General features: G+C 46.5%; 1 protein-coding gene across 2 annotated transcripts in view; it reads right to left on the minus strand.

Annotated features, from left to right (window-relative positions):
* The window catches only part of impg1a (interphotoreceptor matrix proteoglycan 1a), a 228407-nt gene that overhangs the window by 131196 nt on the left and 69428 nt on the right, over positions 1–27783 (minus strand). For both annotated transcript variants that reach the window (XM_085982056.1, XM_085982057.1), the window contains exons 3-8: positions 13684–13850; positions 13424–13458; positions 12215–12261; positions 11096–11187; positions 6541–6690; positions 5609–5667 (exon numbers count right to left, since the gene is read on the minus strand). In XM_085982056.1, the coding sequence (XP_085838182.1) occupies positions 5609–5667; positions 6541–6690; positions 11096–11187; positions 12215–12261; positions 13424–13458; positions 13684–13850 (550 nt within the window). The remainder of the gene's footprint in view (positions 1–5608; positions 5668–6540; positions 6691–11095; positions 11188–12214; positions 12262–13423; positions 13459–13683; positions 13851–27783) is intronic.

The raw sequence follows: 27783 nt of genomic DNA on the forward strand, positions 1-27783 counted from the left end.
ATACCAGGTTATTTAACGATCAGGAAGGACAGGCAGGAAGGAAGGGGAGGTGGGGTGGCTATGTTAATAAAGGAAGGAATCACTGTAATACAGAGAAATGATATTGGGTCAAAAGATCAGGATAATGAAACAGTTTGGGTGAAGGTAAGGAATAATAAGGGGGAAAAAAACACTAGTGGGCGTAGTCTATAGGCCTCCGAACAGTTGCAACTCTGTTGGACGGAGTATCAATCAGGAAATAGTTGAGGCTTGTAATAAGGGAGCATCTATAACTTTGAGGATTTTAACTATCATATTAATTGGACAAATCAAATTGGGCAGGGCTGCCTTGAGGATGAGTTTATTGAGTGTATTAGGGATGGGTTTCTTGAGCAGTATGTAACTGAACCGACCAGGGGGCAAGCAACCTTAGATCTGGTCCTGTGTAACGAGACAGGATTAATTAAAAATGTCCTAGTAAAGGATCCCCTTGGAATGAGTGACCATAACATGGTTGAATTCCATATTCAATTAGAGGGTGAGAAGGTTGGATCTCAAACAAGCATGCTAAGCTTGAATAAAGGAGACTATGAAGGTATGAGAGCGGAATTGAGTAGAGTGGATTGGGAAAATAGATTAAAGGGTAAGACGATACATGATCGGTGGTGTACATGTAAGGAGTTATTTTACAACTTCCAAAAAAAATATATTCCACTGAGAAGAAAAGGGTGTAAAAGAAAAGACAGCCACCCGTGGCTAAGTAAAGAAATTAAGGATAGTATTCGACTAAAAACAAGGGCATATAAGGTAGCCAAATCTAGTGGGAGGATAGAGGATTGGGAAAACTTTAAAAGACAGCAAAAAATAACAAAAAGATTGATTAAGAAAGGGAAGATAGATTATGAAAGTAAATTAGCAAAAAATAAAAAAACAGATAGTAAGTGTTTTTATAGTTATATAAAAAGAAAAAGGGTGGCTAAAGTAAATGTTGGTCCCTTAGAGGATGAGACCGGGAAATTAATGGTGGGAAATATGGAGATGGCAAAAAAACTGAATGAATATTTTGTATCAGTCTTCACAGTAGAAGACACTAAGAATATCCCAACACTGGACAAATAGGGGGGGAGGAGCTAAACACGATCAAAATCACTAAGGAAGTGGTACTCGGTAAAATAATGGGACTCAAGGCGGATAAATCACCTGGACCTGATGGCTTACATCCTAGGGTCTTGAGGGAAGTGGCGGTAGGGATTGTGGATGCATTGGTAATAATTTTCCAAAACTACCTGGACTCAGCAAAAGTCCCGGCAGACTGGAAAACTGCTAATGTAATGCCCTTATTTAAAAATGGCAGTAGACAGAAGGCTGGAAACTATAGACCGGCTAGCCTAACATCTGTGGTAGGTAAAATATTGGAGTCCATTATTAAGGAGACAGTAACAGGACATTTGGATAATAATTTAATAGGACAAAGTCAGCATGGTTTTATGAAGGGGAAGTCATGTTTGACAAATTTTTTGGAGTTCTTTGAGGAAGTAACATATAGGGTGGATAAAGGGGAACCAGTGGACGTTGTGTATTTAGACTTCCAAAAGGCATTTGACAAGGTGCCACACAAAAGATTATTGCTTAAGATAAAAAATCATGGGATTGGGGGTAATATTCTGGAATGGATAGAGGATTGGCTATCTAACAGAAGGCAGAGAGTTGGGATAAACGGTTCATTCTCGGACTGACAAACAGTAACTAGTGGTGTTCCACAGGGGTCAGTGCTGGGTCCCCAACTCTTTACAATCTATATTAACGATTTGGAGGAGGGGACCGAGTGTAACATATCAAAGTTTGCAGATGATACTAAGATGGGAGGGAAAGTAGTGAGTGAGGAGGACATAAAAAACCTGCAAGGGGACATAGACAGGCTAAGTAAGTGGGCAGAGATTTGGCAGATGGAATACAATACTGGAAAGTTTGAGGTTATGCACTTTTGCAGGAAAAATCGTAGAGCAATTTATTATCTTAATGGCAAGAAACTGGAAAGTACTGAAGTACAAAGGGATCTGGGGGTCCTGGTGCACGAAACTCAAAAGGTTAGTATGCAGGTGCAGCAAGTGATTAAGAAGGCCAATGGAATGTTGGCTTTCATTGCTAGGGGGATAGAATATAAAAATAGGGAGGTATTGCTTCAGTTGTACAAGGTATTGGTGAGACCGCACCTGGAATACTGCATACAGTTTTGGTGTCCATACTTAAGAAAAGACATACTTGCTCTCGAGTCAGTACAAAGAAGGTTCACTCGGTTAATCCCGGGGATGAGGGGATGGACATATGAGGAGAGGTTGAGTAGATTGGGACTCTACTCATTGGAGTTCAGAAGAATGAGAGGCGATCTTATTGAAACATATAAGATTGTGAAGGGGTTGGATCGGGCGGATGCGGGGAGGATGTTCCTGATGATGGGTGAAACTAGAACTAGGGGGCATAGTCTTAGAATAAGGGGCTGCTCTTTCAAAACTGAGATGAGGAGGAACTACTTCACTCAGAGGGTGGTAGGTCCATGGAATATGCTGCCCCATAAAGCTGTAGAAGCTACATCATTACATAAATTTAAAACAGAAATAGACAGTTTCCTAGAAGTAAAGGGAATTAAGGGTTATGGGGAGCGGGCAGGAATTTGGACATGAGTCTAGGTTCGGATCGGTCATGGCCCTGTGGGTAGCGGAGCGGGCCCAGGGGCCGTGTAGCCTGATCCTGCTCCTATTTCATGTGTCTAATTCTGTTAGATTCAGGAGATGGTTCTGTGATAGTAGATTGGCGGTTAGGATCAGATCATCCATGATCTTATTGAATGGCGGAGCAGGCTCGAGGGGCCGATTAGCCTACTCCTGCTCCTATTTCTTATGTTCTTATGTTCTTATGTACGTTCTTTCTTAAACTTCACCTCAATTCCCCATTTTCTCTCTACCACCTTTTTTGAATAGTGGGGTAACATTAGCTGCCCTCCAATCCATGGGTACTGTTCCAGATTCCATCGAATGTTGGAAGATGACCAGCAATGCATCTACTATTTCTAGGGCCACTTCCTTAAGTACCCTAGGATGTAGATTATCAGGCCCTGGGGATTTATCGGTCTTCAATCCCATCAATTTCCCTAACACCATTTCCCTACAAATACTGATTTCTTTCAGTTCCTCCCTTTCATCAGACCCTATGTTCCCCGACATCTCTGGGAGGTTATTTGTGTCCTCCTTTGTGAAGACAGAACCAAAATATGTATTTAATTGGTATGCCATTTCTTTGTTCCCCATTATAAATTCCCCTGATTCTGACTGCAAGGGACCTACGCTTGACTTCACCAATCTTTTTCTCTTCACATATCTATAAAAGCTTTTACAGTCAGTTTTTGTGTTACCTGCAAGCTTACTCTCATATTCTATTTTCCCTTTCTTAATTAATCCCTTTGTCCTCCTTTGTTGAATCCTAAACTGCTCCCAATCCTCTGGATTACTGCTTTTTCTGGCCAATTTATATGTCCTGTCCTTGGATCTTATGCTATCCCTAATTTCCTTTGTTAGCCACAGTTGAGTCACCTTTTTTGTTTTATTTTTATGCCAAACTGGGATGAACAAATTCTGTAGTTCATCCATGCGGTCTTTGAATATTTGCCATTGCCTATCCACCGTTAACCCTTTGAGTGACATTCCCCAATCAATCCTACCCAACTCGCACCTCAGACCATCTTAGTTTCCTTTATTTAAATTGAGGACCCTAGTCTCTGAGTCAACTACTTCATTCTCCATCTTAATGAAGAATTCGATCATATTATGATCGCTCCGACCCAAGGGGCCTCGTACAACAAGATTGCTAATTAATCCTTTCTCGTTACATAATACCCAGTCTAAGATGGCCTGATCGGAGCGGGCCCTGTGGAAGAAACTCCCACACGGAGCGGGCACCGTGGAAGAAACTCCCACACAAAGCGGGCCCCACGGAAGAAACTCCCACACAGAGCGGGCCCAACGGAAGAAACTCCCACACAGAACGGGCCCAACGGAATAAACTCCCACACGGAGCGAGCCCCATGGAAGAAACTCCCACACGGAACGGGCCCAACGGAATAAACTCCCACACGGAGCGAGCCCCATGGAAGAAACTCCCACATGGCGCGGGCCCCACGGAAGAAACTCCCACACGGAGCGGGCCCCATGGAAGGACCACTCCTGCTTCTCCTGGCTTCATGTTAAGGTAGGTACAGACACAAAATCTTACCTCTTTTTCGGTGGCCTCTGATTAGGATGCTGTGGGAACCAGAATAATTGAGCGGATCACGTCTGTGGTGGGAGGGCACCATCGGTACTCGGAAGACTCCAGCTGCCGCGCTTCCAGGCGGGGTCGGGGGGTGGGGGGCGCTGGTGGGTGGTGCAAAATTAGGCCCAGGAGATTACCCCCGGAAATTGAAATTGGTCTCTCCAGCTCCTATTTTGCACCCTGAAATCAGGCACGACAGGGGGACCAATTGCTCCCCCTTGGTGTGGAACTCTCCCTCCTGTGACTTCATGAATGGGGAGTGGCCTCCGTTACCTACTGTCACCATTCAGGATGTGACTGGGCCTGAACTTCATGATGTATTGGAGGGCCACCAGAGGTGACTGAGACACACCAATAAGTATACAGGCACATCTCTTTATAACACGTAGAATTATGGGGCAATTCGGTAGAAGGTACATCCCCTTTAAAACCGTAATTACCATGCAATACATTGCGCAGTAGAGCGCAGCTCAGAAAAAAAGACCTTAAATCACAAATGTAGTTTCTACATGTAAAACAGTAACATCCATTTACTTGAAAACAAGTGAAGGACCAAGGCCCACAGTGCAGGCAACCACCAGGTGTGAAAAGAGTAAAAGAGACGATGAAGGCGATTTGGAAGTCGTGATTAGGCGAGGGTTACCGTGGGTTTTTAAATCCCTGGATATTGTAGGAGGAATGAAAAACAGGAAGTAAGGATTCCCAGTGTTTTGAGGTCCTGGCAAAGGCTGAGTTAATAACAGACTTTATAATCAGTTTTGATTTTAGTGGGGATGTTGGGAGAAGGAAAAGTGTATAAGATAGCAAATTTGAAGAGGAAACTTCATTATTTGGAAAACAGAGTGCTTCCTATTTCTAGTTGTATCGATTTTCCAGATGACAATCCTTAGACTCTTCATAGTTTGGAGCCTGTGAAGACTCTTCTTAGGTTGGAGGAGATCTGTGATTGGCTGCAGAATCCCCTTTAGTTGGAAGTGAGATGAAATTGGAATCATCCTGGATCTGGTTCAGTAGGACAATAATATCAAATATAGGGACAGTTAAATGTGTGTAGGCATGTTTACTGGATCCCTCAGTAAGACCACCTCCACTCATCTCACACTGACCACTCCAGGATAGAGCTGTCCTTGGACTGAACTTTTATGAGCAATGGCTTTGAGCAATATCGAGTATTTCAAACTCAGAGTTGTGTTTATTTTGTAAGACAGTTACATATAGTAAGGCTCTATACTGAGGGTGTGTGGAAAGGAGCTGTCATTGATTTTGTACACATTCACTGCTACCATGGTAATAAGCACAGAGATTAATTCTTTTGTTTACCCACCTGAACCCTAACACCTGAATTCCCTTGAATCCTGGGAGGATCTCAAAAAGATTCTGCATCTGGAAAGGAAATAATACTTTGAGACATAAATTTGCACCATTAGATAATTGGAGAAGCAACACAGCATGTTTAGTATTGATGCCCACTGTGCTATTTTGCAGTATTCTGCAACTTGTGGATTGTACCCAGTCCATAGTGCTGAGGCAATTTGTTACATTGTGTTTCATATAAAGTCGCAAGGACTGAAGGAGGTAGAGTTAACATGGATTAGTGGGACTGGGATGGAAGGTTCATAACAAACATATCATTGTGCCTCATTCCAGTTGAGAGCGGAAACTGAATCAGGATTAGTTACATAGTACTTATAGCACAGAAACAGGCCAATTGGCCCAACAACTCTATGTCACCACATGAGCCTTCTGAGTTCTGCGCGTTCTTACTGCATAAGGGTGAAAAGCTCTTCATTTGAAGAGGTGTCTTTACTTGGAGAATGGTAAGAATTTGGAACTCACTCCCACATGGAATAGTTGAGGTGAATAGCATAGATGCATTTAAGGGGAAGCTAGATAAGCACATGAGGGAGAAAGGAATAAAAGGATATGGTAGTAGGGTTAGATGAAGTAGAGTGGGAGGAGGCTCGTGTGGAGCAGAAATAGTTGGGCTGAATGGCCTCGTTCTGTGCTGTAAATCTTTTGCAATACTATGTAAATGGAAGCTGTTCTCCCTTCACTAAGTTTTAAAATGGAGGGCGGGAGATTGTCGCTCTCAGGTAAAGACAAATGATTCTGTTCAGAAATCAATTAAGATAAAGGATGCTTTGGCTATTGAATGCAGCTGAAATAGAATTTCCAATTGCTACTAGGTGGAAAAGCAAACGGTTTATTTTATAGCAGGAGGCCAAATATCCCAGCGAACGTCTATATTACACTTGCCTGAATCTCAAACTTTCGGGTAAGTTCCTGGTACTCGAGTGAGTTAGGGTCACTCAGCTCAGTGCTATAACTTTGGTTGGTGAGTTTAACACTGAACTCCACAACTTGTTCTGCTGGCTGTTCTGGGATGATGTTGGTTACGTGCAGATCCTAAAATACAGATAGAAATGTTACGCTCCATCACACACAATGCATGATTCAAAAGGCAAACTCTTAATACACAACTACAGCTAATGTAGTGACTATATTAGCACCCTACAATAAATCCACTGTCTATCTTATTCCTACTTTGCACAGTGCATACTCTGTGGTAGTTACAATTCTGCAAGTGCAGTGATAACATTGATCAAATAAAAAATGTTAATGCATTCAAACCAGGAGAATAGACTACTTATCCTAAAAAAAAAAGTAGCTGCAACTAGTCTTGAGGAAAATAAGCATTCTCATAAGACAAGGCTGTGTATAGTCCGGAAACTTCCTCTGAGGAAAATAAAACGTTTTCAAAATCTGTTTTATAAGTTCCTAGTGGGATGGATGTTAAACGCTGTGGCTCTCTAAAACCAAAAGCTCATCTTAACTTTTCTCTCATATATAAATGTTCACCTGACATTGGAAGAATGTAACCTCTGATTAATCAGTTCTGACAGCTTTCCAATTGAGCTGATTGGTTCTCACAGCCTACAGTCCAACTTTCCAATTGAGCTGATAAGAACTCGAGGTTGTCCGTATAAACCAATGAAAAAGAATGATTTTTTTTGAAAACTCTAAAAAGCTGACACATGGATTGAAACAGTGCTGCTTGGCACGTATGCATATATTTACAGTATTGTCTTGGATTCACTTTTGAGTTTTGTAAATATCTAAATTCTGGCTCATCCATAGCTGATTAATATTGAATTAATTCAATAACTCAGTATAATTATTGTTCAAAACTAGTTCACGGCCATTTTTTAGTAAAATGTGGAGCCCTATGATTTAAAAAAAATTTGTTCATGGGATGTGGGCGTCGCTAGCAAGGCCAGCATTTATTGCTTATTCCTAATTGCCCTTGAGAAGGTGGTGGTGAGCCACAGTCTTGAACCGCTGTAGTCCATGTGGTGAAGGTACTCCCACAGTGCTGTTAGGGAGGGAGTTCCAGGATTTTGACCCAGCGACGATGAATGATCGGCAATATACTTCTAAGTCAGGATGGTGTGTGACTTGGAGGGCAATTTGGAGGTGGTGGTGTTCCCATGCGCCTGCTGCCCTTGTCCATCTAGGTGGAAGAGGACGCGGGTTTGGGAGGGGCTGCCGAAGAAGCCTTGGCAAGTTGCTGCAGTGCATCTTATAGATGGTACACACTGTAGCCACAGTTCGCCGGTGGTGAAGGGTGTGAATATTTAAGGTGGTGGATGGGTGCCAATCAAGTGGGCTGCTTTGTCCTGGATGGTACTGAGCTTCTTGCATAGAAACATAGAAGATAGGAGCAGGGGTAGGCCATTCGGCCCCTCGAGCCTGCTCTGCCATTCAATGAGATCATGGCTGATCATCCAAATTCAGTACCCTGTCTCTGCCTTCTCCCCATATCCCTTGATCCCTTTAGCCTTAAGAAATATATCTAACTCCTTCTTGAATATATTTAATGAATTGGCCTCAACTGCCTTCTGTGGTAGAGAATCCCACAGGTTCACCACTCTTTGGGTGAAGAAATTCCTCCTCATCTCTGTCCTAAATGGCTTACCCCTTATCCTTAGACTGTGACCCCTGGTTCTGGACTCCCTGGCCATCGGGAACATCCTTCCTGCATCTAGTCTGTCTAGTCCTGTTAGAATTTTATAAGTTTCAATGAGATCCCCTCTCATTCTTCTAAACTCCAGCGAGTATAAGCCCAATCGACCCAATTTCTCCTCATATATCATTCCTGCCATCCCAGGTATCAGTCTGGTGAATCTTCGCTGCACTCCCTCCATGGCATGAACATCCTTCCTCAGATAAGGCGACCAAAACTGCACACAATACTCAGATGTGGTCTCACCAAGGCCCTGTACAACTGCAGCAAGACATCCTTGTTCCCGTACTTGAACCCTCTCGCTACGAAGGCCAACATACCATTTGCCTTCTTAACCGCCTGCTGTACCTGCATGCTTACCTTCAGCGGCTGGTGCACAAGGACACCCAGGTCTCGTTGCACTTCCCCTTCTCCCAATCTATTGCCGTTCAGATAATAATCTGCCTTCCTGTTTTTGCCACCAAAGTGGATAACCTTGCATTTATCCACATTATACTGCATCTGCCATGAATCTGCCCAATCACCTAACCTGTCCAAATCATACTGGAGTTTCTCGGCATTCTCCTCACAGCACACACACCCACCCAGCTTTGTGGCATCTGCAAACTTGAAAATATTACATCTAGTTCCCTCATCGAGATCATTAATATATATTGTGAATAGCTGGGGTCCTAGGACCGATCCCTGCGGTACCCCACTAGTCACTGCCCGCCACTCGGAAAAAGACCCGTTTATTCCAACTCTTTGCTTCCTGTCTGCCAACCAGTTCTCTATCCAAGTCAGTCCCTTGCCCCCAATCCCATGTGCCTTAACTTTACATGCTAATCTCTTATGCGGGACCGTATCGAAAGTCTTCTGAAAGTCCAAATACACCACATCCACTGGATCTCCCTTATCTATTTTACCAGTTTCATCCTCAAAAAATTCCAGTAGATTAGTCAAGCACGATTTACCTTTTGTAAATCCATGTTGACTTTGTCCGATCCTGTCACTGTTTTCCAAATGCTCTGCTATTACATCTTTTATAATGGACTCCAGCATTTTCCCCACTACCGATGTCAGGCTTACCAGTCTATAATTCCCCGTTTTCTCTCTACCACCTTTTTTGAACAGTGGGGTAACATTAGCTACCCTCCAATCCATGGGAACTGTTCTAGAGCCTATAGAATTTTGGAAGATGACCAGCAATGTATCTACTATTTCTAGGGCCACTTCCTTAAGCACCCTAGGATGTAGATTATCAGGCCTTGGGGATTTATCGGCCTTCAATCCCATCAATTTCCCTAACACCATACAAATACTGATTTCTTTCAGTTCCTCCCTCCCATTAGACCCTATGTTCCCCGACATCTCTGGGAGGTTATTTGTGTCCTCCTTTGTGAAGACAGAACCAAAGTATGTGTTTAATTGGTCTGCCATTTCTTTGTTCCACATTGTAAATTCCCCCGATTCTGACTGCAAGGGACCTACGCTTAACTTCACCAATCTTCTTCTCTTCACATATCTATAGAAGCTTTTACAGTCCGTTTTTATGTTCCCTGAAAGCTTACTCTCATACTCTATTTCCCCCCTCTTAATTAATCCCTTTGTCCTCCTTTGTTGATTCCTAAACTGCTCCCAATCCTCGGGTTTGCAGCTTTTTCTGGCCAATTTATATGTCCTCTCCTTGGATCTTATGTTATCCCTAATTTCCCTTGTTAGCCACGGTTGATTCACCTTTTTTGTTTTATTTTTATACCAAGCAGGGATGAACAAATTTTTTAGTTCATCCATGCGATCTTTAAATGTTTGCCATTGCCTATCCACCGTCAACCCTTTGAGTAATATTCCCCAATTAATCCTACCCAACTCGCGCTTCATACCATCGTAGTTTCCTTTATTTAAATTCAGGACCCTAGTCTCTGAGTCAAATACTTCACTCTCCATCTTAATGAAGAATTCGATCATATTATGGTCGCTCCGCCCCAAGGGGCTTCGCACAACAAGATTGCTAATTATTCCTTTCTCATTACATAATACTCAGTCTAAGATGGCCTGATCTCTAGTTGGTTCCTCGACATATTCGTCCAGGAAACCATCCCGTATACACTCCAGGAATTCCTCCTTCACAGTATTGTTACTAATTTGGTTAGCCCAATCTATATGTAGATTTAAGTCACCCATGATAACTGCTATGCCCTTATTGCACGTGTCTCTAATTTCCCGTTTAATGCCATCCCCAACTTCCGCATTACTGTTTGGGGGTCTGTATACAACTCCCACTAACATTTTTCATCCCTTGGTATATCTCAGCTCTACCCATACAGATTCTACATCATCAGAGCTAATATCCTTCCTTACAATTGTGTTAATCTCCTCTTTAACCAGCAATGCTACCCCACCTCCTTTTCCTTTTTGCCTGTCTTTCCTTGAGTGTTGTTGGAGCCGCACTCATCCAGGCAAGTGGAGAGTATTCCATCACACTCCTTACTTGTGCCTTGTAGATGGTGGAAAGGCTTTGGGGAGTCAGGAGGTGAGACACTCGCCACAGAATACCCAGACTCTGACCTGCTCTTGTTGCCACAGTATTTATGTGGCTGGTCCAGTTAAGTTTCTGGTCAATGGTGACCCCCAGGATGTTGATGGTGGAGGATTCGGCGATGGTAATGCCATTGAATGTCAAGGGGCGGAGCTTAGACTCTCGCTTGTTGGAGATAGTCATTGCCTGGCACTTCTGTGGCGTGAATGTTACCTGCCACTTATCAGCCCAATTGATTGATATATAATCTTGAATTTCACTGGTCTCACCTTAAGAGGAGTTTTAGTTTCATTCACAATCTCATTAGAGATCATGACATTAGGAATTGTTGCAGTTGTCGACAATGGGAGAGCAGGGATCTCTGAAAAAAATTAAACCATTCGGAAGTTAGATAAGTAGCAAGATACTCTAATGTTGTAAAAAGTGCTGTATTGTGATAATGCCTGACAGCCCTAGCAGTGGAATGCCTGCTGTTTAACTCGAAGGTCAAAGATTGGAGCCCCAAGACTACCTCTGATCCAAACCTGACTGATGCTATTGAAGATTCTGTCAGTTCTTAGCTGAACCATAATGCAGACTACATCACTAGGACAGATGATTATGGGTTATTTTGGAGCTGCCTGCCAACAGAAGCTAGGTAACAACAGCTACTATATATATATAATAACATTCTTATCTAAACTTTCTTCTCATCTGCAATCTGTTGAACTACACACCCCAAAATCTATCTCCAGTCAGCATATACAGCTCTACTATTGAGGTGCAAGCTAACGTGGAATCCCTGTCAATATTTCTGCCCCCTTGTCAGTTAGGCCTCCACTCTCAAAAGTACTCAGTGTCTTGCTTGATACCAGTACAATCTGGGCAATACCAGAAAGCACAGGCCAGCCAAACCTGCATCTTAATGCGATGAGGTGATGCAGCACGCTGACACACACCTTGGTCTACTACAGAGTACTAGGTCATGGATTCATGGCTGCAATTCCACGCAAATTAATAACAAAGTGAGAGTCATCCAAATCTCTCTCTCTCATACACCTCCCATTGGTATGCTCCTATACCTCCCAAGTCTCTCTCATATACCTCTTATTGGCACTTCCATATACTTCTCAAATATCACTGACACACTTCCCACTCAGAGTCTCATATACCTCTAATTGGCATTCATACATCTCCCAAGTCTCTCTCATTCACCTCCCACTGGCCAGTTCAAGTATGGGTGGGGCACTGGCCACAGCCTAGACTGTGGGAGAAACATGGTAGCGGAATCTTGAGAAAATCTAAACTATGGGCAAGCTGGATAGCCTTTTGCTGCTTTTACCTATCTTCTCATGTTCTCCAGTCCACATGCCAAACAATAAATATCAAAAGCCGAGGTGAAATAGTACCTGTGTTTAGTGTAGAGGTCTCACTAGGATGATTATCCACTGGAATACTTTCTCGGCAAACAGAAAAGAAGGCACACATTAGAAATCTGTCACTGTAGTCTCTGTTTAGGTCATTGGTTCTTATTAGCGAGGAGATGAAATGTGGACCACACACATATGAACAATACAAATATAATCAATTCAGTCTGTCTGCGCCAATACCCAGCTGTGATATTATCTGTTCAGCCCCAGTCAGGGATTTACATACCCATCACGATTACTCAGTCAGAACATCTTGGCCCGGATTTTACGGTCAGTGGCGAAGTGACGGCGCTCGCCGCTGACCTCGAAGAAAGCTGCCCACAAAGATCTAGTGATCCCCGTGGCATCGATTTCACCTTTCCCGATGTTAATTTAATTCTGACGCCAAGGCTAGGGGATCTCCAGTGTCCAGCTATAGTGATGTCATCCATCAGGCTAAGCAGCCAATCACATTGAAGAATTCTCACAGACCAGGAAGTAAAAAGCACTGATTATCCTTCACTTTTTAATCATTTTACAGAGAGCGAAATAAAGATTGGGACATACACATGGGATTAAGGTAGAAGCTGAAACATCATAAACAAACTTTAAAAAAATTCATTTTTATTATTTTAAAAATCTATGGAAATTTGTATTATAATGGAGAAATTTGACATTCTACAAATATAAAATCAGTTTTTCAGGGCCAGAGAGGTTGTTCATCAGTAATTATGAATTAGTACGCTGTTGAAAACCCAGTTACACCTCACTGAACAAGGCTTAACCTTTTAGGGTTTTTTACAGCGAGATTAGAGCGTCAATAGTGAAAGTTCACGCCAACTCAAGTGATTTGTAAGATTTCCATCTGCAACATTGCGTCCTGTGGAGGAGCAGGGAATCACTGACTGCAACTTCTGGATTTCCGCATTTAACTGCACATGTGCGGACGCCAGAAGTTGCTGTCAATTTCACAGAGCAATGATGGCGAATGCTGACGATTTTGCCGTCATTACAACCGCACATTCTGGGCCATTAATATTTATAGAAAGTTGTCAATTTTAATGTGTGGGACCACATCAGCTAAATAATGTGGTTTTGTATGATGATGTGACATGGTTGATGACTTTTCACTAAGTGAACAGCAACGACATGCACTAACAACAGGCCTAGTACATCAGTCTTCAGGACACTGCGAGCTGTATTGATTACCTCAGTTGAAGATCACCACCTTGTATACCCAGACTCTGTAAAGGAAAGGAAAACTATCACCACCTTTTAGGAACAAAAGGGAAAGCATTCTTACCATTAATTTGTCTGCATTTCATAGCAGCTTAATATTTAAATGTCGGAACAAAATTGATTTGAGTATATTAAAACTCAACTTATAACTAATGTGGATAACTGGAAGTAAAACATGTTTAAAATGAGTTCATGTTTAAAATTGTTTCTGAATTAAATCCATTCCTTACCCTTTGAACCATGATTAGATGTTCCTGGGAGCCACTGAAGTTCTGCCCAATCTGGAACAGATAGTTAGTCTCTCGCTGACAAATATTAACCCATTGCTGGTACTCTTCATTCGCTGGAATTCTGTCCAAGAAAATCCGAAATGCTTCCCAGACTGCTTCCTGACAAACTGAGCAAGAACAATCCATCAGCACAAATAACCCAACATCCATTGTAACAAAGCTGAATTTAAATAAAGGAAACTACGATGGTCTGAGGCGCGAATTAGGTAGGATTGATTGGGGAATGTCACTCAAAGGGTTAACGGTGGATAGGCAATGGCAAACAGTCAAAGACCGCATGGATGAATTACAGAATTTGTTCATCCCAGTTTGGCATAAAAATAAAACAAAAAAGGTGACTCAACCGTGGCTAACGATGGAAAATAGGGATAGCATAAGATCTAAGGAGAAGACATATAAATTGGCCAGAAAAAGCAGTAATCCAGACGATTGGGAGCAGTTTAGGATTCAACAAAGGATGACAAAGGGATTAATTAAGAAAGGGAAAATAGAATATGAGAGTAAGCTTTAAGGGAACATAAAAACTGACTGTAAAAGCTTTTATAGATATGTGAAGAGAAAAAGATTGGTGAAGTCAAGCGTAGGTCCCTTGCAGTCAGAATCAAGGGAATTTATAATGGGGAACAAAGAAATGGCATACCAATTAAATACATATTTTGGTTCTGTCTTCACAAAGGAGGACACAAATAACCTCCCAGAAATGTCGGGGAACATAGGGTCTGATGAAAGGGAGGAACTGAAAGAAATCAGTATTTGTAGGGAAATGGTGTTAGGGAAATTGATGGGATTGAAGGCCGATAAATCCCCAAGGCCTGATAATCTACATCCTAGGGTACTTAAGGAAGTGGCCCTAGAAATAGTAGATGCATTGCTGATCATCTTCCAACATTCGATGGAAGCTGGAACAGTACCCATGGATTGGAGGGTAGCTAATGTTACCCAACTATTCAAAAAAGGTGGTAGAGAGAAAACGGGGAAATACAGACCGGTAAGCCTGACATCGGTAGTGGGGAAAATGCTAGAGTCCATTATAAAAGATGTAATAGCAGATCACTTGGAAAACAGTGACCGGATCGGACAAAGTCAACATGGATTTACAAAAGGTAAATCGTGCTTGACTAATCTACTGGAATTTTTTGAGGATGTAACGAGTAAAATAGATAAGGGAGAACCAGTGGATGTGGTGTATTTGGACTTTCAGAAGGCTTTCGATAAGGTCCCACATAAGAGACTAGTGTGTAAAGTTAAGGCACATGGGATTGGGGGCAAGGTATTGACTTGGATAGAGAACTGGTTGGCAGATAGAAAGCAAAGAGTTGGAATAAACGGGTCTTTTTCCGAGTGGCAGGCAGTGACTAGTGGGGTACCGCAGGGATCGGTCCTAGGACCTCAGCTATTCACAATATATATTAATGATCTAGACAAGGGAACTAGATGTAATATCTCCAAATTTGCAGATGCCACAAAGCTGGGTGGACGTGTGTGCTGTGAGGAGGATGCCAAGAAACTACAGGATGATTTGGACAGGTTGAGTGATTGGGCAGAAGCATGGCAGATGCAATATAACGAGGATAAATGTGAGGTTATCCACTTTGGTGTCAAAAACAGGAAGGCAGATTATTATCTGAATGACAATAGATTGGGAGAAGGGGAAGTGCAACGAGACCTGGGTGTCCTTGTGCACCAGTTGCTGAAGGTAAGCATGCAGGTGCAGCAGGCGGTTAAGAAGGCAAATGGTATGTTGGCCTTCATAGCGAGAGGGTTTGAGTACAGGAACAAGGATGTCTTGCTACAGTTGTACAAGGCCTTGGTGAGACCACATCTTGAGTATTGTGTGCAGTTTTGGTCGCCTTATCTGAGGAAGGATATTCTTGCCATGGAAGGAGTTCAGCGAAGATTCACCAGGCTGATACCTGGGATGGCAGGAATGACGTATGAGGAGAGATTGGGTTGATTGGGCTTGTACTTGCTGGAGTTTAGAAGAATGAGAGGGGATCTCATTGAAACTTATAAAATTCTGGCAGGACTGGACAGACTAGATGCAGGGAGGATGTTCCCGTTGGTCGGGGAATCCAGAACGAGGGGTCACAGTCTAAGGATAAGGGGTAGGCCTTTTAAGGACAGAAATGAGGAGGAATTTCTTCACCCAGAGAGTGGTGAACCTGTGGAATTCTCTACCACAGAAGGCAGTAGAGGCCAATTCATTAAATATATTCAAGAAGGAGTTGGATATATTTCTTAACGATGAAGGGGGTATGGGGAGAAAGCAGGGACAGGGTACTGAACTTGGATGATCAGCCATGATCGCATGAGTGGCGGAGCAGGCTCGAGGGGCCGAATGGCCTACTCCTGCTCCTATCTTCTATGTTTCTATGTTTATGATGACGTGTTGCTATCTGAAGTCCTGACTCTCACTGGTACTGGTACTGATCTCCAGTTTGACTTGTCTTTGCCTTTGACCTAGCCTCATCAATTACTAACCATGACGTGGTAGGGAGTTGAGTTTTGTTTGGCTATCCCAGGCATACGTTCACTTGTTTTGGCAAATTTCATCTTGGTAGTTGTCGAAGACACCAAAAGACTTAAACACCTCTTATATTTAATCTTATATCTATGTCCCCTTGTTCTAGACACTTCAGCGATTCTGGTTCACCAAGTCATGGGTGACTATGTATGAACTTCTAAATACAGAGGACAGACTTCCTACACTACCTGTTGAAACTAAAAAGTAAAACTACAACTGCAAGATCATGTGATAATAACTATATATAGAAATTATGACACAGAAACAGGCCATTCGGCCCAACCAGCCCGTGTTGGTGTTTATCCCCCACATGAGCAGTGGTCCTAATCCCATGGGCCCGCCCTATTCCCATATCTTTTATCCTCCTTCACAAAGGTTCTGTCTTCACAAAGGAGGACACAAATAAACTCCCAGAGATGTTGGGGAACATAGGGTCTAATGAGAGGGAGGAACTGAATGAAATCAGTATTTATAGGGAAATGGTGTTAGGGAAATTGACGGGATTGAAGGCCAATAAATCCCCAGGGCCTGATAATCTATATCCTAGGGCACTTGGATAACAGTGACAGGATCGGACAAAGTCTACATGGATTTACAAAAGGTAAATCATGCTTGACTAATCTACTGGAATTTTTTGAGGATGTAACTGGTAGAGTAGATAAGGGAGAACCAGTGGATGTGGTATATTTGGACTTTCAGAAGGCTTTCGATAAGGTCCCGCATAAGAGACTAGCATGCAAAGCTAAAGCACATGGGATTGGGGGCAAGGGACTGACTTGGATAGAAAACTGGTTGGCAGACAGAAAGCAAAGAGTTGGAATAAACGGGTCTTTTTCCAAGTGGAAGGCAGTGACTAGTGGGGTACCACAGGGATCGGTGCTAGGACTCCAGTTATTCACAATATATATTAATGATCTAGATGAGGGAACTAGATGTAATATCTCCAAGTTTGCAGATGACACAAAGCTGGCTGGGCGTGTGTGCTGTGAGGAGGATGCAGAGAAACTCCAGTACGATTTGGACAGGTTGGGCGATTGGGCAGATGCATGGCAGCTGCAGTATAATGTGAATAAATGCGAGGTTATCCACTTTGGTGGCAAAAACAGGAAGGCAGATTATTATCTGAACGGCAATAGATTGGGAAAAGGGGAAGTGCAACGAGACCTGGGTGTCCTTGTGCACCAGTCGCTGAAGGTAAGCATTCAGGTGCAGCAGGCGGTTAAGAAGGCAAATGGTATGCTGGCCTTCATAGTGAGAGGATTCGAGTACAAGAGCAAGGATATCTTGCTGCAGTTGTACAGGGCCTTGGTGAGACCACACCTTGAGTATTGTGTGCAGTTTTGGTCGCCTTATCTGAGGAAGGATGTTCTTGCCATGGAGGGAGTGCAGCGAAGATTCACCAGACTGATACCTGGGATGGCAGGAATGACGTATGAAGAGTGATTGGGTCGATTAGGCTTATATTCACTAGAGTTTAGAAGAATGAGAGGGGATCTCATTGAAACTTATAAAATTCTGACAGGACTAGACTGATTAGATGCAGGAAGGCTGTTTCCGATGGCCAGGGAGTCCAGAACCAGGGGTCACAGTCTAAGGATAAGGGGTAAGCCATTTAGGACTGAGATGAGGAGGAATTTCTTCACCCAGAGAGTGGTGAACCTGTGGAATTCTCTACCACAGAGGACAGTTGAGGCCAATTCATTAAATATATTCAAGAAGGAGTTACATATATTTCTTAAGGCTAAAGGGATCAAGGGATATGGGGAAAAAGCAGGGACAGGGTACTGAATTTGGGTGATCAGCCATGATCGCATTGAATGGCGGAGCAGGCTCAAGGGGCCGAATGGCCTACTCCTGCTCCTATCTTCTATGTTTCATTCTACCACCTGTCTAACCTATTCTTAAATGTTGAGATGGTCTCTGCTCCAATCACTAACTCCAGTCGTGCATTCCACAGCCTCACAACCCTCTGTGTAAAAGGGTTTGTCCTGCTCTCTGCCCTAAATCTCTTACGTTTAATCTCATATCTGTGTCCCCTCATTCTGAACACTTCAATCACTGAATAAATGTCTGTTTTTATCATAAGCGTCCCATGTGCTGTCAATTTTTTGAAATAAACACCTCAAGGTGCAATCTATGCCTCATTAAAATTACAATTTCTTTGGGTATCTCAATGAGTAAAAGACTTAATTATTTGTGTTAATAATAAGCTTTGATCTAAGATGAGAAGGCTGTGACACAAACAACATCTGGCATTGATATAGTACCTTTAATGCATTTCATAGCGTTTCATAGAGGAGGAATGGAACGTGTACCAAAGCGTTGTGGTGAGTTTGATGGAGGCTTGGTCAGAAAGGGTTTGAGGAGCTTATAAAGGTGAAAGGAGAAGTAGGAGAAGCCGAGGGTTTTAGGGAGGTAGTTGTGGAGAATAGGCTCAAGTTTGCCGAAGAGCAGGTAAATTACATGCCTAAAGCTCCTGTGGCTCAATGTTAGCTGTCTCGCCTCTGAGTCAAAGAATTGTCACAAAGTCTAGGCTGGCCCTCGGCGATTCAAATATTCATCACTCTTTGAGGGAAAATGTTTTTCCTGATTTCTTTTTAAATGTACTTTTCATTCATTTCTGTTCACGTCTTCTGTCTTATTTTGAAGTAACATTGTGAGTTGACCTTATTTAAACAGTTCAACATTTTCTATCCTGAGGTGAGAAGCCCTTTAACCACCTTCCTGTCAGATGACAAAGACCATCTGTATCTTTCACTGTGGCCTTACTGTTCTCCTTAAATTGTTAAGTCCCCCTGCGTTTGTTTTCTCTTTTGTATTTTGTTCATCTTGCAGGCTCCTGGCCCCTCCCTATATATATCGAATCATTCATTTACTCCCGCAAATCTACTTGCGAGCTCATTGCATGTGCCAGACATAACCCAGAGGACACAGCTTGAACGAAAGGTCTTCCCCTTCAATTTCTAAGCAACATACTTCGACTTGCTTTTTGAGCTCTCCTGACTACTTCTTCTCAATTTCATTCATTGCTACACCACCCCTGACTGCTCTCCTACCCTCTGCACTGAAACATTAGCTCTGTTTCTCGCTCCACGGATGCTGCCTGACCTGCTGAGTATTTCCAGCATTTTCCATTGTTGTTTGCAATTAGAAGGTTGTGTAGGAGTCTACGTACTCCTAACAAAAAATTCTGAACTCGGAGAGGTTCAACAGAAAAGGTTTAATTGTTGAGACTGCAAGTTGAACACAAAAGTGGCGTCAGAGACTACACCAAGTCCGACTGCCTTTCATCAGTCCACAGCTTCGACTGCTCCTCCCCCGCTCTGGGCTTAACTATGTTGCAGATCGAGTTTCTTAAAGGTGTGATCCTTGTTAAAGGCATGACGCCTGATTTATAGTCTACGGACCGAAAAGCGGATTGTGTCCTTTCTGTGATCGGTACGCCACACAGCTCCCCCCAGAATCCGCTAGTAGGGAGTGTACGAATTGGCGTGGCGGCTTGATGGCATGGCCGGAATGGCTCTTGGCGGTTGGTGTCGGGAGCGGGGCGGTCGGACGCGTCGGGCTCTTAGGCGGTCTGCCCCGCGGTGGGGGTTGGCCCACTTGAACAGGTTCGTCGGGCTCTAGGTGCGCCAGCTTGAGCCGGTCGACCGACACCTTGTCAGTTCTGCCGCCCACTTGGAGGAGGAAGAACTTGTTCCCCGTCTGGAGTACCTTGTAGGGTCCGTCGTATGGGGGCCGTAGAGGTCCTCGGTGGGCGTCATGGCGCACGAAAACAAATTTGGCCATGTGCAGGCTAGGTGGTACGCGGGTTGCTGGTTCGCCGTGCCGGCCGGTGGGTACCGGAGCGAACTGTTGTGCTCGGGTGGCGAAAGCGCGGCGTTGCTAGTCAGCCGACCAGGGGGTCGTGGCGGTGGGCAGGAACTCTCCGGGTACGCGCAGCGGCTGGCCGTACACGAGTTCCGCCGCCGAGGCTTGCAGGTCTTCCTTGACCGTGGAGCGTAGGCCAAGTAGCACCCACGGGAGGCGGTCGATCCAAGCCTCATCCTCGAGGCTGGCGTGGAGGGACGCCTTCATGGACCTGTGGAATCGCTCGCACAGTCCGTTGGCTTGGGGGTGGTAAGCCGTGGTGTGGTGAACGGCCACCCCGAGGTTTCGGGCGATGGCGGCCCACAGATCAGAGGTGAACTGCGGACCTCTATCTGACGTCATGTCGGAGGGGACGCCGAACTGAGCGACCCAGGTACCGATGAACGCCCTCGCGATGTCGGTGGTGGTGGTGGACATCAGTGGAATGGCCTCGGGCCAGCGGGTGGTACGGTCCACGATTGTCAGCAGGTGCGTGTGACCTTGTGATGGCGGCAGGGGGCCGACGAGGTCGATGTGGACGTGGTCAAACCTTCTTTCTGGCACGGTGAACTCCTCGAGTGGGGCTTTGACGTGCTGGTGGATTTTGGCACGCTGGCAAGCTATGCAGGATCTGGACCAGACGCGCACATCTTTGCGCAGGCCGCACCAGACAAATCGGTTGGCCACCAGTCTAATGGACGCGCGGGTGCCGGGGTGTGAGAGGCCGTGGACGATGTCGAACACCCGTTTTCGCCAGGACGCCGGGACTACGGGGCGGGGTTGCGTCAAGGAGGTGTCGCGTTTGACTGTGATGGCGGACTGGCTGCAGGCGACGTCGGTCAGTCGCAGCCCTGGGAGGGTTGTGGGCGCGGAGAGCAGATCGGTGTTGGTGCGTTGCTCTGCTGCCAGGTGGGGCGGGATAGGCAGTCGGCCACCACGTTGTCTCGACCGGAGACGTGCCGGATGCCCGTGGTGAATTCGGACACCACGGCGAGCTGGCGTTGTTGCCTGGCTGACCACGGGTCTGCAGATTTTGCCATCGCGAATGTCAGGGGTTTGTGGTCGACAAATGCGGTGAAGGGGCGGCCCTCCAGAAGAAATCTAAAATGGCGGACTGCCAGGTACAGTGCGAGGAGCTCGTGGTCAAAGGTGCTGTATTTAGCCTCCGGGGGGCGCAGTTGGCGGCTGAAAAAGGCCAGCGGTTGCCAGGCCCCGCCGACCCACTGTTCGTACACGGCGCCGACCGCGTGGTCGGAGGCGTCCGTGGTGAGGGCCACCCTGGCGTTGGGTGAGCGAGCATGGTGGCGTCGGCGAGCGCCTTTTTGGTCGAGTCGAAAGCGGTCAACATGTCCGCCGACCAGTCGATCGCCATTCTGTCTTTCTTACCCCGGAGGGCTTCATATAGGGGCCGCATGAGGGAGGCCGCTCCGGGGATGAAGCGGTTGTTAAAGTTGATCATCCCCAAGAACTCCTGGAGGCCTTCGATGGTGGTAGGCCGGGGGAACTGCTGGACGGCTTGCACCTTGGCGGGCAGGGGAATGGCTCCGTCCTGCTTGATGTAATGGCCGAGGAATTCGATCCTGCTGAGGCCGAATTGGCACTTGGCTGGGCTGATGATGAGCCCGTGCTCACTGAGCCGCTGGAACAGGGTGCGGAGGTGCTCGATGTGTTCATGCTTGGAGGAACTAGCTACCAGGATGTCATCCAGGTAGACAAAGAGGAACTTCAGGTCCCGGAGGACCGAGTCCATGAGCCGCTGGAAGGCCTGGGCCGCGTTTTTAAGGCCGAAGGGCATTCGGAGGAACTCGAATTGGTTGATTGGCTATGATAAATTGACCCTTAGTGTTAGGGGGATTAAATACGTGGGGTTACGGGGATAGGGTGGGATAGGTGTTGGTGTAGGGGTTACGGGGATCGGGTGGGATATGTGTCGGTGCAGGCTCGATGGGCCGAAATGGCCTCTATCTGCATTGTGGGGTTTCTGTGATTCTGTGATTATGGCCGTCTTGGGAACGTCCGTGGGGTGGACTGGCACCTGATGGTAACCGCGCACCAGGTCGACTTTGGAGAAGACTGAGCGGCCGGCCAGTCTAGCCGAGAAGTCTTGAATGTGCGGTATGGGGTACCGATCCGGCGTGGTGGCGTCGTTTAGGCACCGGTAGTCCCCGCAGGGGCGCCATCCCCCGTCGGGTTTGGTGACGATGTGGAGTGGGGAGGCCCAGGGGCTGTTGGAGCGGCGGATGATGCCGAGCTGTTCCATTGTGGCGAACTTGGCCCGCGCGATCTCCAGCTTGGCCGGGTCCAGCCTGCGGGCGTGGGCATACACCGGTGGGCCTGTGGTGGGGATGAAGTGTTCTACCCCGTGCTTAGCAACTTTCGCGGAGAAGGTCGGGTTGGTGAGGGCTGGGAACTCAGCCAGGAGTGCTGAGTAGTCGTCCGTTGAGCGGGCGCGGCACTGCCACGCCATTTTGGCTGGTTGGGGGGGGGGCCATGGCGCCCGGGATAGGTGACATAGTGTTCATGTCCACGAGGCGGCGCCGAGGCATGTCGACCAACAGGCCGTGGGCGCACAGGAAATCCGCACCGAGGAGTGGGGAGAGCACCTTGGCGGTGATAAACTCCCAGTGGTAGCGGCGGCCTGTGAGGTCGATGGTGACGGTGCGGGTGCCGTATAACCGGATGTCGGTGCCGTTGGCGGCAGCCAGCGCAGGGCCGCGGCCGCCTCGCTGGATCTCGAGGGCGGACGCGGGGATGATGCTGCGCTGCGCGCCCGTGTCGCATAGGAAATGGCGTCCGGTGGCGCTGTCCGTAACGTACAGCAGCGCGCCTGCTTGCCCCACAGCCATCGTGTAGGCCAGTGTGGGGGCGGTTGGAAACGTGCAGGGATGGCTGCAGCGGCGTGCCTGTGCGCCGAACCGGGTATGGAAGTAGCAGTAGCCCTGGGTCGGAGGGCTTGGGGGACGTGGGGGCCTGGGGGGCCTCGTGGCCGAGCTGTGTGGCCGCGTGATAGAGGGTGGAGCGCGCGCCGACGCTGCGGAGGCCAGGTCGGGGGTGACGGCGTGGTTGGAGCCGGCGGACAGGAGCTTATCGGCTTCGTCGGCCAGGGCCTCGAGGTCCGTGAGGCTGGACGCCAGGATCGCCGGGCGGATGCTGGGGGGTAGTTGGCGGATAAAGAGCGTGCGGAAGAGGGAGCCGGGCGGTTTCTCATCGGTCAGAGCAAGCATGTGTGAGAGCATGTCTGACGGCGTGGAGTCACCGAGGCCCGGGAGGTCGAGGAGGTGGCAGTTGCGCACGAATTGGGAGGCTGTGAATTTTTTAAGGAGCGTGGCCTTGAGATGTGCGTACTTGCCTTCCTCCGAAGGGTTTTGTAGTGTTGTCCAGACTTTCGTGATTGTGGAGCTGCCCAGGGAGGCGAGGAGGTAGTCGTACATCATTGCGTCGGCGGTGATGCCGCGGAGTCGGAATTGCGATTCGGCTTGAAGGAACCAGGCGGTGGCTAGGTTCTCCCAGAACTCCGGCAGCTTCACAGAAACTGTTTGTGTCAGCCATGGTTACGCTTAGGAGTCGTCCTGAGCGTCGGGGTCACCAATGTAGGAGTCTACGTACTCCTAACAAAAAATACTGAACTCGGAGAGGTTCAACAGAAAAGGTTTAATTGTTGAGACTGCATGTTGAACACAAAAATGGCGTCAGAGACTACACCAAGTCCGACTGCCTTTCATCAGTCCACAGCTTCGACTGCTCCTCCCCCGCTCTGGGCTTAACTATGTTGCAGATCGAGTTTCTTAAAGGTGTGATCCTTCTTAAAGGCATGACACCTGATTTATAGTCTACGGACCGAAAAGCGGATTGTGTCCTTTCTGTGATCGGTACGCCACAGTTGGTTCGTAGATAAACCTTAGCGGAAGTTGAGGGTGCGCAAGAGGCCTGAATTGGAGTAATGCTGAGTTCTCGGAGAGTGTAGGGCTGGAGGAGGTTACAGAGATAGGGCTGGGTGAGGCCATGGAGGGATTTGAGTATCAGGATGAGAATTTTAAATTCGAGGCATTTGTGGACTGAGAGTTGATGTAGGTCAGCAAGCACAAGGGTGATAATAGGTGAACAATATAGTGTGGTGGAGACCACATAGGGACAGCAACACAATTCACTATGTATAGCCAATGTTGTTATCGCTCCACGTTATGTACGGAACTTGGTTGGGTTATCGGGGCAGGGTCCCTTTAAGAATCATCGATTGTGTGATGACGTCATAGCCCTGCGATGAGGCCGAGTCCCTCAGTCCATGCGGAGAGTTAATAAAGCTAACACGCGTTTTTCTTTGCTGCTATGAAAGTCTCGCAGTCTGTTTATTTCCAGCGACTCCTACATTGGTGACCCCGTTTCTCTTTTGGACGTTTCCAAAGACTTTAACCGAGATGGATAAATGCTTAGAGACAAGCAACTAAATCATAACGAAGATTCATGATTGACAGGTAAATATACAGAGCTTGTTTGTAACTAAGCAAGGAATGCAGCTAACACTAAAAGCCCTGCCATAGTGGGAGTGATCATCTCTTGTTCATCGGCCTGTGGTCAGGTATATGTAATCCCCGAACCCAGTGAACAGTCTTTTCCCACAGGACTTCTGTTGATGCCCCAGCAACACTGGTACTCATTTAACAGCTGGGTAGCCTGGAGCCTGCTTAAGTTGCTCAAAGAGATTACTCAAGATAAAATTTAAACCAAGGACCCCATGGTTGAAAATCTAGCACCTAATTAAGCACCAGTCCACAATTTTCTCCATTTTAGACATTGGGAAGACCAAAGCCATTGTCTTCAGACCCGCCACAAATTCCATTCTCTCGCCAGCGATTCCATCCCCCTCTCTGACTGTTCGCAACCTCAGTGTAATATGTGACCCTGAGCGAAGCTTGCAACTCTTTATCCTCTCCATCACAAAGACCACATACTTCCATCTCTGTACTATGGCCCGTCTCCGTTCCTGCCTCAGTGGACCTGCTGCTGAAACCTTCATCCATGCTTTTGTTACCTCCAGATTCCAATGCTCTTCTGGCTGACCTCCCATCTTCCACCTTCTATTAACTTGAGCTCATCCAGAACTCGGCTGCCCGTGTCCTAACTCTCACCAAGTTCCGTTCACCCATCACCCCTGTGCTTGCTGACTTACATTGGCTCCTGAATTTAAAATTCTCATCCTTATGTGCAAATCCTACCATGGCCTTGCTCATCCCTATCTCTGTAACCTCCTCCAACCCTCCAACCCTCCAAGAACTCTGCCTTCCTGCAACTCTGGTCTCTTGTGTATCCCCCACTCCCTTCGCCCCATCATTCGCGGTCATGCCTTCAGCTGCCTAGGCCCTAAGCTCTGGAATTCCCTCCCTAAACCTCTCTGCCTCTCTACTTCTCTCTCCTCCTTTACAACTTAAAACTTACCTCTTTGATCAAGCTTTTAGAAAGAATGGAGTAGTTAGCAGGTAACGGTGGGGATGGGGGCGCGAACAGAACGGTTACCAGGTAACAGAGTGGGGAGGGGGGAAACGGAGCAATTACCAGGTAACGGGGGGAACGGAGCAATTACCAGGTAACGGGGGGAACGGAGCGGTTAAAGCTGTTAAATAAATGCAAGTTATGTTGTTGAACACAAGCCATTGTTGGTTTATTTATAGTAATGTGGCCTTTAATGGGCCTTTATGCTCTTCCTGTAAGCTGTGAACTACTAAAGAGATAGGGACATTTACCCTTTCACTTTTAGTTCATGCAGGCTGTATTCCTTGGTAACATTTCTACCATTGAATTAATTAATGTGAATGACTAGATAGAAAAAGTAGAAAACTAGACAACACATGTGAGGTGAGAGTGACTGCCCTTGACATCAAGCCAGTATTTGACCGAATGTGGCATCAAGGAGCCCCAGTAAAACTGAAGTCAATGAGAATCGGGGGGAAAACTTGCCACTGGCTGGAGTCATACCTAGCGCAAAGGAAGATGGTTGTGGTTTTTGAAGGCCAATCATCACAGCCCCAGGACATCGCTGCAGGTTTTCCTCAGGCCAGTGTCCTAGGCCCAACCATTTTTAGCTGCTTCATCAATGACCTGCCCTCCATTGTAAGGTCAGAAGAAGGGATGTTCTCTAATGATTGCACAGTGTTCAGCACCATTCACAGCTCCTCAGATAATGAAGCAGTCCATTCCCGCATACAGCAAGACCTGGACGACATTCAGGCTTGGGCTGATACGTTGGAGGTAACATTCGCGCCACACAAGTGCCAGACAATGACCATCTCCAACAAGCGAGAGTCTAACCACTGCCCCATGACCAAATCCCCCACCATCAACATCCTGGGGGTCACCATTGATCATAACTGGACCAGCCAAATAAATACTGTGGCGACAAGAGCAGGTCAGAGGCTGGGTATTCTGTGACAAGTGTCTTACCTCCTTACCCAAAGCCTTTCCACCATCTACAAGGCGCAAGTCAGCAGTGTGATGTAATACGCTCCACTTGCCTGGATAATTGGCACCACATCCACCACCTTAAACATTCACTCCCGCCACCAACGGTGTACTGTGGCTGCAGATTATACCATCTACAAGATGCACTGCAGCAACTCGTCAAGTCTTACTCGACAGCACCTCCTAAAACCACAACCTCTTCCACCGAAGGGCAGCAGGTGCATGGGAACACCATCGCCTCCAAGTTCTCCTCCAAGGCACACACCATCCTAACTTGGAAATATATCGCCGGTCCTTCATTATCACTGGGTCAAAATCCTGGAACTCCCTCCCTAACAGCACTGTAAGAGTACCTTCATCACACGGTTCATGAAGGCGGCTCACCACCACAGAATAGTCAAGCAACAGCCTGACATAGTCATACTCACAGAATCATACCTTTCCACCAATGTCCCAAATTCCTCCATCACCATCCCTGGGTATGTCCTGTCTCACTGGCAGGACAGACCCACCAGGGGTGGCGGCACAGTGGTAGGAGTGGCCCTGGGAGTCTGCAACATTGACTCTGGACCCCATGAAATCTCATGGCTTCAGGTTAAGTATGGGCAAGGAAACTGCCTGCTGATTACCACCTACCGCCCTCCCTCAGCTGATGAATCAGTACTCCTCCATGTTGAACACCACTTGGAAGAAACACTGAGAGTAGCAAGGGCACAGAATGTACTCTGGGTGTGGGACTTCAATGTTCACCACCAAGAGTGGCTCGGTAGCACCACTACTGACCGAGCTGGCTGAGTCCTGAAGGACATAACTGCCAGTCTGGGCCTGCAACAGCTGGTGAGAGAACCAACACAAGGGAAAAACCTACTTGATCTCATCCTTACCAATCTACCTGTCACAGATGCATCTGTCCATGTCAGTATTGGTAGGAGTGACAAACGCACAGTCCATGTGAAGACAAATTCCTGTCTTCACACTGAGGACACTCTTCATCGTGTTGTGTGGCACTACCACCGTGCTAAATGGGATAGATTCAGAACAGATCTAGCAGATCAAAAATGGGCATCCATGAGGCACTGTGGGCCATCAGCAGCAGCAGAATTGTATTCCACCACAATCTGTAACCTCATGGCCCAGCATATCCCTCACTCTACCATTAACATCCAGCCAGGGGATCAATCCTGGTTCAATAAGGAGTGTAGAAGAGCATTCCA

The sequence above is a fragment of the Somniosus microcephalus genome, chromosome 3, assembly GCF_052327205.1.
Source record: "Somniosus microcephalus isolate GS21.2 chromosome 3, FLI_Smic_1.0, whole genome shotgun sequence".
NCBI classification, from domain to species: Eukaryota; Metazoa; Chordata; class Chondrichthyes; order Squaliformes; family Somniosidae; genus Somniosus; species Somniosus microcephalus.